This window comes from Aotus nancymaae, unplaced genomic scaffold (genome assembly GCF_030222135.1).
Source record: "Aotus nancymaae isolate 86718 unplaced genomic scaffold, 86718_ANA_hifiasm-v0.15.2.pri h1tg000161l, whole genome shotgun sequence".
NCBI lineage: Eukaryota > Metazoa > Chordata > Mammalia > Primates > Aotidae > Aotus > Aotus nancymaae.
The window spans coordinates 1,321,258-1,333,527 of NW_026988576.1; the positions used below are offsets into that span (position 1 = coordinate 1,321,258).

Sequence of the window (12,270 nt, forward strand, 5' to 3'; positions counted from 1 at the left end):
TTTCCCTTTCCTTCAGATCGGTCTCGGGTCCAGAGCTGGCGCTTACTAGCGCGAGGCGTGACGGGGCGGGCAGAGGCAGCCACCTGTGGCTTTTCCAACCCTCAGGTCCAGCAGTGCACACGGGGTACCCTCGCGTCAACGCCGACGGAGTGACCTGCAAACGCGTGCCCCGCGGGCGGTAGAGCTGGTCGCTCACTGCTTGACTGCCGGCCACCAGGGAAGAGTGCCCGGGCAGGAGCCCTAGCCCAGACCCACGCGCCAAGTCGCTCCCGCGCAGCGGCTTCCGGCCGCCATGGTTTCCATAGCAACAACATTGTCGGCTGCCGGGTCCCAGAGACGCCCTAGGGTCAGAGGTCATCTCCGTGGCAACGGAAACTTCCCGCGGTACGGCGGCTCCAACGGGCCGCTTCCGCCGCATTGCGTAGCGGAGACCCCCGCGCTCCAAAGCTGGGAGCGCGATGATGGCTGATCCCCGTGAGCAGAGGGCGGCGGCAGGACCGGGGACTCTGGGCCAACGGGTAAAACCAGGAGGAAGCCCGCTTTCCCCGTTGGGCTCCCCGCTTTTCAGGGCCAAAGCAGCTCAGACTCGGAAGCCAGCTTCAGCCCGATTACCGAGGGGCCCCAGGCCTGGAGGCACAGCTGCAGCATGGCCCCACTCGCGGCTTTGCAGAAAACAAATAATGACACACTTCTCTAGAAGCCCAGGGCCTGGGCCCACGGCCCTGGCTTTTGCCAAACTTTCTGGTCCTTGATAGCAACTCCCCGCCTCTCAGCCCGAGGCCACAGCGGCCCAGCACCCTGCACCTTTTAAAGTGGCACCAAAAAGGAAGAAGCGAAATAGATGAGGGTGGTGGGCGCGAGTGCAGGAACCTGTGAGGTTGGAAAATGACTGCTTTTCGAACTGGGAAAGAACAAAATACTAAGCCAGAAACTCCTTCCAAAGCAACTGGAACTCGAGGTTCTTTGCGATTGAGGCTCCCAGTTACCATCTTCAGAGAAAGGATCTCCTCAAAAGAGGAACAGTTTATTCTTTGCAGAATGTCTTCCTTATTGAGAAGAAAATTAAAGATTAGAAAAGAAAATGAAGGGTCTGCCTAATGGTGAAGCTGTGAACCTAATGGTGCCCTAATGTTTGCTATTCTGAGGCCGAGAGTGCCAGATGGGGAGAAGGCCATGAGCTTTTGAGCTTGTGTATTTTGCGAGAAGCTCGGGAGGGAAGAGTAGACTAAGACTTGAGACCGAGAAGGAAGCTATAAAATGTGGGCCAAGGGAATGTCTGCAGGACCGGGTTTCAGGGCACCCTATCTTGGCGGATGAAGAGCCACTAACAGCTTTTTTCTTTACATTTTATAGTAGTCAAATTCTTGGTTGGCACTTTGGAGAAGGAGTAAGCATTAAGCGAATTTAACCAAGTAAAATGTATAGTCCTGCCCATTGCAGTCCCATAGTTCACTTTCCCAGAGACACCTATTTTTCACTTTTTATTAAAGTATATTGAAAACCTCCCATGTGTCATGAGCAGAGGTTTTGTCAAGACACAGTGACAGAGTGGTGCCCAGCAGTTCCTGGGTGACTTTCTTACATGATGTTACTAGATTGGTCAAACAAGAACTTCACTGTTTCCTGTAAAACCTGTCTGCGATATTCATCCTTTTTTGCCTTCACGTTTAGGAAGTCCCCAAGGATCCCTCCTTTTGTTCCCTTCTCTTCATCATCCTACCTTGCACATTCTGACCAAAGTAAAAAAAAAAATAGTGGCAACTAGAGAGCTACACAGAAAAAAACATCAGGACATAGTTGGTCCAGATACAAAAGAGCTATTGCATCTCTAGAGGTATACGGAGGAACTGAGAAGTCTCTCTCGGAAAACTTCCTGCCCTTCATACCCAGGTTAAACACATAACTAAACCTGGTACATGGTATGCAAGTCCAAAGGAACACCACGCAGGCTATGGCACTGAGCAGGCAGATGTGTACATCGGTGTTTCCCTGTCCCACAATTCCTCCTGGAGATAATACTGAGTTGGGCTCAAAGGTTTTATTAAAAATACAGGCACAGTACAATGACTTGTTTAACACTCAATAACAGCTCCTGTTAGACTGTTCAAATATCCCAACTGTTTCCCCTTAAGGCAAAAGAAACTATTTTGAATAAATGCTTCCATTTTGAGACATCTACGTGGTATTTATAGAAAGCTTGTGAGTCAATTTGAGTGAGGTATGATGCCAAAATGTGCAAAGGAGTGAAAACATTGGTTGTTGTCCTTGTTACCATATGTATAAAAACACTTCACAAAAGTCTCCAATGTTTGTGTTGCTAAAACATGGAAGACTGGGTTTGAACATTTTAAAGGAATGGTTCATTGTGGGAAATGTGAAGTATAGTATAGAATTAGCTTTAGCACCTTCAGAAAGCAATGCAGCATTTGAACAAATTTTCTCACTTAGGGATGCTAAGATGAGAACAACTTGTACAGCCAAAGTCATCTTCATTGTTAAAACTAAGTTTAGATTAGCACGCATTGAATTTTACACTTATTAACTGGGATATGCATTTCAAAAAAGAAAAATCCACTCTCCCAACAAGGAAGTACTTGGAAGCCTACCTAAAATGCCATCCTTTGGTTCCTGGAGTGGCACTGCTCTGCAAAACCCATTTTGCTACCTCAGTAACTAAAGCTTCCTGGATGGAGTCCAAGGCCAACTCATACTACATTGAATCCCACTCAAAGCCAAGCATGTTAGAAGAAGCAGCTTACATCTGTTTGGTGTTTCAGCCGTGCAGTCTGAATTTGATGTTTTCATTTGAAATATAGTCAGTGTTTAGACATGCAGAGGTTGTGGCCCATGTGTGGCTCACCGAGCTCTACTGGAACCTAGGATGAGTCGGTAGGCTAAGAAGGTATAGGAGTAAAAAGTGCTTACTCTTCTTTCCTCTCTTCCTATTTTCTCACTTCCAAACACCATGGCAGCCCTAGATGTAAAGCAAGTAGCTTTTAAAAATAACATATATTTAAATGAGTAACAGGGGCATACCAGGTGTTTTGGCACCTAAAACAGCTTAGTGAAAGGCAAAAGCAGAGCTGAAAGACAGCCAGACAAGTAGGAAATAGACAATGATCGTGGGTCCTGCCAAGCCCTGCATGTTCCATCTCAAAGTTACAAGATAGAGCGGGAGACTGAGTTCAGAAAAAGAGAGTTTATGGAATGTTCTCAGTGTGCTGTGCAGAACTGGGTCTAGGGCATCTGCTTCGTACTAACACTTGGCACTGACATTTGTACTCAATAAAATCCTCTTAGATCATGATTTATCTTAAAATCTGTGCTTTCCAAAATCCTATCAAGCCATGGAAGTTTGGGGGTATCCTGTGTGTGGTTGCGTGGGTGTATCTGTTTGAGGGTCCTGTGTGTGGTTGTGTGGGTGTATCTGTTTGAGGGTCTGTGGCTTCCTTTGCTTGTTTTACATTATGTGCCTGAAGAGACCACGATGACGTGACCTTAGTATTTATCTTTATTGTGTATTTTCTTTTTTCAACCACATTTCTTTCCTTAGTACCCTTGGCTTAAAGTGCAGTGACCCAGATTATTTCCAAAAGGGGCCTATTATAGACATAGGTCAATCCAAACTATCATACTGGTTTAAAGAAACCTATGAAATATCCTTCAGGCAAAATAAATGCCTTGGACTTAGTATTCCCTATTTAATGATTTGCCTAAAATACAGTCACCTTGCATGACTCATACAGTGAAAGTTGAAGCAGGTAACATTTATTCTAAATGCATAGCTGTTGTTCTGCTAGGAAAGTAGGACATTCAAGAGTGTGTGTCTGTGTGTGTGTGTGTGTGTGTGTGTGTGTGTGTTCTCTGATTATAGTTGTTAGACTGGGTGTTTTTATGAAGATAGCAAATTTACTTTATATCCAGGACTTTTAAGCCATTGCGATTTATTTTTAAAAGCATATATTGTGCGAGCACATTTTTCATGTTCTCTTCCAGTTAAATTTTACATAAAACAAGCCCAAAGCACTATTTAATGAATGTGTCTTATTTAAGTATTAATAATGAGCTAATCAATAACTTTTGGGTAGATGAATAACTTTGTCCTTAAATTCATAACTCTATTATCTGCTTATTTTCACGCCAACCTGATTATATAGCAATGCTCTGAAATTCCTCCCAGGAACGCCTGACCAAATTACTTACACTTGTTGACAGTTTAAACAATTGGAAATAATCAGTAAGTTATTTCATAACTTTCAAAGGTTTAGGAAGCAAAATTAACCAAATATTTATCTCTGAAATAATACTAGGTGCTTTACACCAAATTCACTGGTATTTGGCAGTATTTTCCCAAGTTCCTTAGTTTTAAACCAGTTAATTGTCCTCTTTTTAAATTTAAGATAACATAATAGGTAGTAGTCAATCTATTCCTTTTGGCTGTAATAGTTGAGAGAATTTTCGTGTTTGTTTTATTTTCATTACCCAATTAACTTTTTAGTTCTACTGCTATCTTGGGATCAAAAACCTGCAAAAGGTTTTAGGTTTCATGTTAATAGCAGGAGAATGGAACTCACAATGTAAAATACTGAAAGAGAATGGCTAGGCATGGGTTTGATTCAAACTTAACAGGCTAAAAGTTTTAGAAGGTAAGATAAATAATGTGGTGCATCAACGTTCTATTTAAATATATGTAATATATACATTGTTATATATATTATAAGTGTGTGTGTGTGTGTGTGTATATATATATATATATCTCATATATCATATATTACATGCACCAACTCCCAGGTTAGAACCCATATCCCTGGTTATCTAAGACTAAATTATCCTATTAGAATAGTTGGTGATGTTCTTAGATACACTTTGAGTTAACCCATCAATTCATACCCAAATACTTTAGCATTCATAAGCTGCAAAATAAATTGCTCTAAAAATAAATTGTCATTTGTTCAACAGTTTCTAAAAATGCCTTGGAAGGGGGGAAAAACTATTCCAGAGAGACGAAAGTGGATGGGATGAAGGAAGTGTAATAAAAAGATTGTGAATTGTGTATAGGGAGAAATTAGTGTTTCCAGTAAAATTGTTTACAAAAAAAAAAAATTATGAAGGCCTACAAAGAAACTTACTGTTCCGTGCTCAATTATTTCCCACTCTCCAGTACTAGGGAAGGACTGATTTCAAGGTCCCTTAGACAAATGATCACATCTAAATAAAAAATGCTTTTACGGTATTCCTTTCTCAGAAGAGAGTTAAATCTTTTCACAGAACACAAGAAGAAGGCTTCAAAAGACCACTGTTTTTACGGTGTAAAGCAGTGACGCCTCCCCTTCCCACTGCAGCCCTTGGCCTGTCTCACTTTGGGAAGTCTTGCAAAAAGGGTCTTCACATTAGACTGTGAGACAGTGTTGCGGATGTAGGTTGGTTTTGTGTGAGCCAAGCATCAGCAAGTTTCAGGTTTGATATCGGGGACTTGGGGTACATCTTGGGGTACATCTCATAGCTGAATTAGACATGGGGGTGGAAAGGTGACAACACTGTTTTCTCCTTGGGCAATTCTCAGATGTGTCGTTTCAGAGTTGCTAAACGCTCAGGAGTTAAGAAGAGAGAAGGGTAAAAGGACGGAGGAGGAGAAAACGGGGTGAACAGAAAAGGTGTAAGAGCTAGAACACAGGGAGGAGGACTGAGGCAGAGCCCAGAGCCCACTGCAGCACCGAGTCCACCGAGCAGCCAGAGGCTACTACGAGAGCCTCAATTGCCACCCCGAAGTACCAGCTGGGGGCAACCTTCTCCGCCCCAGCGCAGGAGCCCCTGCCCTTTTGGACTACCTAACAACTCGCAGTTTCTCCTTTGCTGCAGGAATGGTGGCCGCAAACGGTCTCAGCCTCCACACCCACTGCCTCGGTCCCCGCCCACCCACACCTCCTCCTTGTCCTCCTCTGCCTCCCACTGCACCCGCAGGCGGCAGCCCCCTCGGAGCGCGCCACCCCAGCTACGTGGCGTTGGCAAGCTTCGGAGGCTGGAGGGCAGCAGCCACTTGCTGCCCCAGTCGCTGGGGCTCTGGGTGCCAGTGCGGCCCCCGGCTGAGCCCAGGGTGTCAGGGAGGCCGTGGAGAGCCGTGATCTACTGCACCGCAGTGCCAGCGTCAGGAGCCTCGGGAGCCCGGGCTGCCACTGCGGGACGGCCGGTTTCCCTGCTCCCTCCTTCAAACACAACCCCAGACACGAATACCCAATCCTGGGTCCCTCCCCACCCTGATGGAGCCGGGGGACGCCACAGGCCCGGCTGCCAGTGTGAGCGGTTCCGGGGAAGGCTGCGTCCAGCCTCCTCTCCAGCGCCGCCGCCACCACCATGCAGCCCTCCAGCCTGGCCTCCCCTGGGTTGCTCGCCCACAGCTCCGCGGCCGCCCCCCATCGCCTCAGGCCGAGACGTGGGGACGGGAACCCCTGGGATCCGACTCCCCATATCAGATGCATTTGCATTCCTTATGTAATGTACTGCAAGTTTCCCTGTTGGAGCCCTTTGAAATCGGGGCGCATGATCATCAGTAGGCTTAAAAGCAGGAACCCACAGCCTGGCTCACCCCCACCCCTGGCCCTGTGGAACCCCGACGCAGGGCTTTGATGCCGCTTTCTAAAGGGGGACTTCAATTACAAATATTAGAGGGGCTGGGCTTGTCTTCTCAGTCTGGGGTTCCCTCCAGGCGCAAGCCTTGCTCAAGTATTCCCAGTGGCAGGATGTGTCAGAGGCAGACAGGGGGAATGAGTTAATGCTCGGGCACCCGGAGCTGGACGGGGGAGGGACGCGGGGGCTGACGGAGGAGCGGGGACGCGAGGGAGGGGGCCTCTTTTACTTTGATAAAGGTGATCGTGGTGGCGAATATTGTGCAAGCTAATCAGAAAGTCTAGAGCAGGTTCTCAACACCCAGCTACGTCCCCCGAACCTGCTGCAGAAGTAAGGAGAGCTCGCGGTTCTTTTTCCTGGCAACTACCGAAGCTTCAGCTGCCTGGAGCACAACCTTAAGCCATAGCCCTTCACTATTCCACCAAACCTAGGCAACCAAATACATTTAGAAAAAAAAAAAAAGTTTCCTCCTCCCTCCTAGTGATGGATTGTGTCACAGCCAAGAGATGCTGATAATGGTTTTGGGGTTCGCAGACGCCGATCCAGCTGTTACTTGTTTATTCATGCAACACCTCTATATGCAACACTGTCCTGGTTCCTGGTATGTTTCCCTGCCTTCCTGCATAGCAGAAATGCAGATCTAGCTCGATGAGCAACAGACAGGTTATTATGAGGAAAAACATAACACGATGCATGTTTTGCTTACCAGTTGGGTTCTTGTTTTTCTTAAGACTCTTGCCACAAAGACACTGCAGCATATGCGTTCCTTTGCTGAAAATGTTCCAAAGAAACCACATTGATTTGGGCGAAAAGCAATCCAGCAGCTTAGACACCCTGAGAAAGAAGAGATCCTTGTGGTTGCATAATAATAATTTGAAATCAGTTCTCCTGAAGAGGGGCACCGGTTTTACCATAGGAAAAACGATAATATTCCGGATCTTCTCCCAGTTTTTTCCCCTCACGTGGTATATTTCTTTGAGACTTCTCAGTGATTGTTTTTTTTCGGCCAGGGTGAATGATTTATCCCCCCTCGATCACCACCGGATTATTACCAAAAGGTTGGAAAAAAAATCCTTTTTCAGCATGAAGCCAAACAAAAAAGCAAAGAAATCCCAACTGAGATCAAAACTAATCAGGGAGAACAGTAATGCACAAAAGATCCCCAAAGAGAAAACCATAGCCTTTTTACTTGATCGCTATGAGGATGGGTGGATCTGCAGAAGGCAAAGCAGGATTCATCTTACTGAGAGAAGACTGCCATTGTGTAGCCCCTAGGAGAAAAGGAAAAAAAAAAAAGGAAAGAAAGAAAGAAAAAAGAAAAAAAAAAGAAAAAAAAACACCACCACACACACTCACACACCAATACCACCTCCGAGATTGAGTCTGACAGCCGAAGACAGAGCCTCCCTTCTCCCAGGGTCGATTTTTTTTTTTATAATCAATCGCCAGTGCTCAGTGGGATCGGTTCGAACCTGCAGTTCTCAATCACCACGAAGAAAAGATGCAAATTTAGCTGCCCCCTCCCCTTGTCAGTCTTGTAGTAGGTAGAGAGCGCCACAAATCCCCTTCCTCCTTCCTCTCACTCTTCCAGTTTCCAACAACCGTGAGCATGAGGAAAATCTCCCCTCCGGATTCCTCGCACAGCCTCGGATGTGAGTTACAGGCATTAGAGGGAGGAGGAGGAGGAGTTGAAGTTTGCATTGAAAAGACTGGCTTTCCATGACGTAGCCACGTGCTTTCAGACCCGTCACCAGTGAGATGCTTCAACCAGCCCAGGGAGGGCAGTGTCACTGCAGTCTCTCGGCTAGGGCCCCTCCTGAAGTCTCTCCACCCGCCAGCTCCAGCCCCAGCCCCAGCCCCAGAGCCAACGCGCGACCCTCTCATTCCTCCACCAAGCACCGGTCGGCCTGCTGTTTGCTTTTGGAGCCAATCTAACAGTCTTCTGTTGAAAGTGAATTTTGAAAAGAAAAATTAACAATTATAATGAGCAAACCTTAGAAAATTCATGTTGGGAGGTTGGAGGTGGGGGAAAATAGAGAGAAACAGGGTAAACTTCCGCACCCAGCCAAAATTAGTTCCACCTTCACATTTTCAAAAGCAGCACATAATGCATCTAAAACATTAAGGAAAACTCAAGTTCCTTTAATTCTTATTATTGGACTCCTACTTAATGGGCTGTTTAAAAAATATAAACTAAGTATATAACAAATATTACCAGAAACAGCCATTAAAAGGACAACCACTAAAATCTAGGTGGCGAACTGTACTTTTGTGGGAAGGGTCATATATGCCTTTTATAGACAGACAACACATTACTTTTAAATAATTGTGCAGAAAGTCCCTGCCTAAATCACGCCCTAATTCTTTGCATGTTTCTGCACTCATTAATTAAGCCTACATTAAATTTACCCTCATTTACTTCTCATCTACACATCTCACCTACACTACAATCTAACCTAACAAAAAAGGCAAATTTTCTATTTTCTTCAAGATGTAAACCAGCTTCCTACTTGCCCAGAAAATCAAAGGGTTTAGGACCAAGCTGTTACTTTATTTTAATCTATTTGGAGGAAAATACAATGTGCAACGTAATACAATTACAAAAAATAATATAACAAACTCCAGTGTACCCGCTGCTCAAAATTAACTTAAAAATTAGCATTTCATCTTTTTTGTGAGATAAGGATTTAGAGAAGTAAAACTGACCACTCTCATTCTCCGTAGGTAAGTAAATTAAACTTACGCCAGCTTATTTCTATTTTTATAGGTAAATTGACATAAAAATTTTAACTCTAATTTAAAAATATATATTTAGAAGTTTCATCATAATTTCAAAAAATTAAAACTACTGCCTCCATTGCATGGTATATAAACTTAGATGTAGATTTATATGGTTGAGGATTGATGGAAAAGACTGATTTGATTTTAAAGAAAATCAACTAACTCCTCGATTATCAGTTGTCAAAAAATGAAAATGGAGTCAACAACTTTACCACTTCTAGGGTTTTCTATTAGTTAGGATGCTAAAATTAGCGTTAATATTCTAACCTTTTGGGAAGAATCAGTCAACTCTAGATAAGATAGAAGAATTTAAAACCAGTAAATCCTATTAAGGTTAAGACACTGGAAAGCTATATCGTGATGGCCTTGATGTGTCAAAAGGATCATGTCATACAGCTTTTAAAAATTACTAAGATTTAAATATGGTCTAAAAAGGTTTGTGAAGTAAAAAGAGAATACTAAAAAGACCTGAATTTAATGCCAATGACTTACTAAGAAGAAACAGACTTAAAAAAAAAAAAAAACTGAAGAGTGGAATTCTTTTTTGAAAGAGGAAAAATGGAATAGCATTGCCAAATAATTAGAAAATAATTTTTGACATCAATCAGAGACAGATACCATATGCTGTTTCTATAACATATTGGTGTCCCCTAGGGGGGTTCCAGAATATCCCAATATATTATCACTCGGCAAATGCCAAAGAAATAGTTGAAATACAAATATGGCCTTCCAAACTCACAGGCTCTGATGTTATGTTAAAACTTTCTGAGTTCCCTGGAATATTTCACAAGTAGAGTAAAATTTGGGGAGATGTTCTGTAATTATTGGATCTTCTTAAATGCTAATTTGTATAAAGACAGTATGTCTCAAACCAGCTCTTCTTGAATATCAGAATTTGACTTTCTTCTCTACATTCTGACAGTGAATTTGTTCCCTATTGAAATAAAGAATAACTGCCAGAAAACTATCATTTCCTTTGCTACATGTTGGTGGAAAACTTTCACTCATGACCTAAGGAAAAACATGTAAGATAATTAACTGTGACTACTGTTTATTGAGAATCTATTATGCCAAGCAAGGTATTAGTTGCTTCTCATGTTTTATACTATTTAAAGGAATGAGAAATTTTTTATAATGTATAACATTTTGCTCCTTCTATACTTCTTTTCTATATTTATTGATATATTATTTACTTAGGTTACATAGGCTACTATTCACATTATTAAACCCCCAAAAAAGCAATTCTTTTTGTCTGGAAAAGATGACTAACACTAATTCAGGTTACTTTTGGTCCAAAGGACCCTCAATTTTTTATGTTTTCTGAGTAGGCCAATTCAGTCATTCAACCAATATTTATTAAGCATTTGCTCAGTGAAAATAACTGTACAAGATTCCATGCTGGATACTAAGTCATGAACTTGAACCAGATTTTCAGTTATACAATAAAGACCAAGGGTGGTCCAAGAGTTAACCCAGATTTCTGGGGACTCCAGATAGGGATGATTCGAAGAATACTTATGATGCTGACCTGAGTTCCAGACAATTATTTAAGGTTTGTTTTGGAAGATATCAAAATATTTGCTTACCCTTTGCCATGCTACATTCAAATCAATATTATATGACAAAAATAAAAGCTACGGGGAAAAATGCAAGTTTTGAAATGCATACAAGTAGAAATGAGATTTTAAAACCTCACTGAAACAGTAAGAATTGATAGTAAACTCGGTAGTATATAGGAGAAAAAAATCTGTAAGACTGTTTTCATAAGGCTAAAGAAAAATAAACACAGTACTCATAAACAAGTTCATTTAAAAATTAAACTTCCCTTCAGCATATTATAGTAAACAAATCTAAAAGTAAGTGTAATTACCAGAATTTCATGACACAATAGCATATGCATTTTATTTTAATGTAGGATGTGAACTGTCATGAAATTAATCAGCAAAAAAATCTGTAAAACGATTGCAGCATGCTTTTAATATTTGCTTCCAATTGTTGCTCTTCTATTGCACTCTTCCTTTTAGTATTGAACCCCACCCCCACTACAGTTTTGGAGGGGCACATGGGTACTCAGATGAGGAATATAATTTTCAGCCCCTTTATAGTTAAGTATGGTCATGTGACTAGATTTTGACCAATCGGGTTTGAGCAGCAGTGATATGTTCAACTTCTTGGTCATATTTTTCAAAGGAAGCTTATTGCCTTCCATGTCTCTCTTCTATCCTTCCTGTGAGCTGGAAAGAAAATAGTGAGTAGCTTTGACAGCGTGGACAGTGACACACACCAAGAGTGGTACAGTATCAAGGTTCAAGAAAGCTAGGACCTTGGACAGAGACACCAACCTACCCTGCCAACCTGGCTCTGCAGAGTTCACAGAGAAAGCAACTTTTATCTTGTTTGAGGTTGTCTTAGCTCATTCTCACTGCCACAACAAAACACCATAAACTGGGTAACATAGTAACAATAGATATTTATTTCTCACAGTTCTGGAGGTAGGAGGACTAAGATGAAGGCGCCGGCAATGTCTGGTGTGGGCTTGCTTCCTATATAAAGTGCCTTCTAGCAGTGTCCTCAAATGGTGGCAGGGGACAAATTCTCTTGGGTCTCTTTTATAAGGACACAAATCCCATTCATGAGAAATCCACCCTCCTGATATAATTACATCCAAAAAGACCCACCTCTCAATATTATCACATTGGACATTTAGTTTTAACATCTGGATTTCGGGGAACATAACCATTCTCAACACAGCAGACAATGTGTTTTCGTGTGAATTTGTTACAGCAGCTTATTCTCTCTACTCTCTTATGGGCTGGCCTTGTGTTGATAACAACACACAAATTTGGGGTAGCTATTTATTTTAGA

At 42.6% G+C, this 12,270-nt stretch overlaps 1 protein-coding gene across 3 annotated transcripts in view; it reads right to left on the reverse strand.

The window, feature by feature from the left end:
• Positions 1 to 8,270, reverse strand: part of FGF14 (fibroblast growth factor 14) — a 685,979-nt gene extending 677,709 nt beyond the window's left edge. For 2 of the 3 annotated variants that reach the window (XM_012440933.3, XM_021677373.2), the window contains exon 1: positions 7,331 to 8,270. In XM_012440933.3, coding sequence (XP_012296356.1) covers positions 7,331 to 7,538 — 208 coding nt within the window. In that variant the 5' untranslated portion in view covers positions 7,539 to 8,270. The remainder of the gene's footprint in view (positions 1 to 7,330) is intronic. The other variant, XM_064371776.1, reaches the window with a different exon arrangement.
• Between the last annotated feature and the right edge of the window lie 4,000 nt (positions 8,271 to 12,270).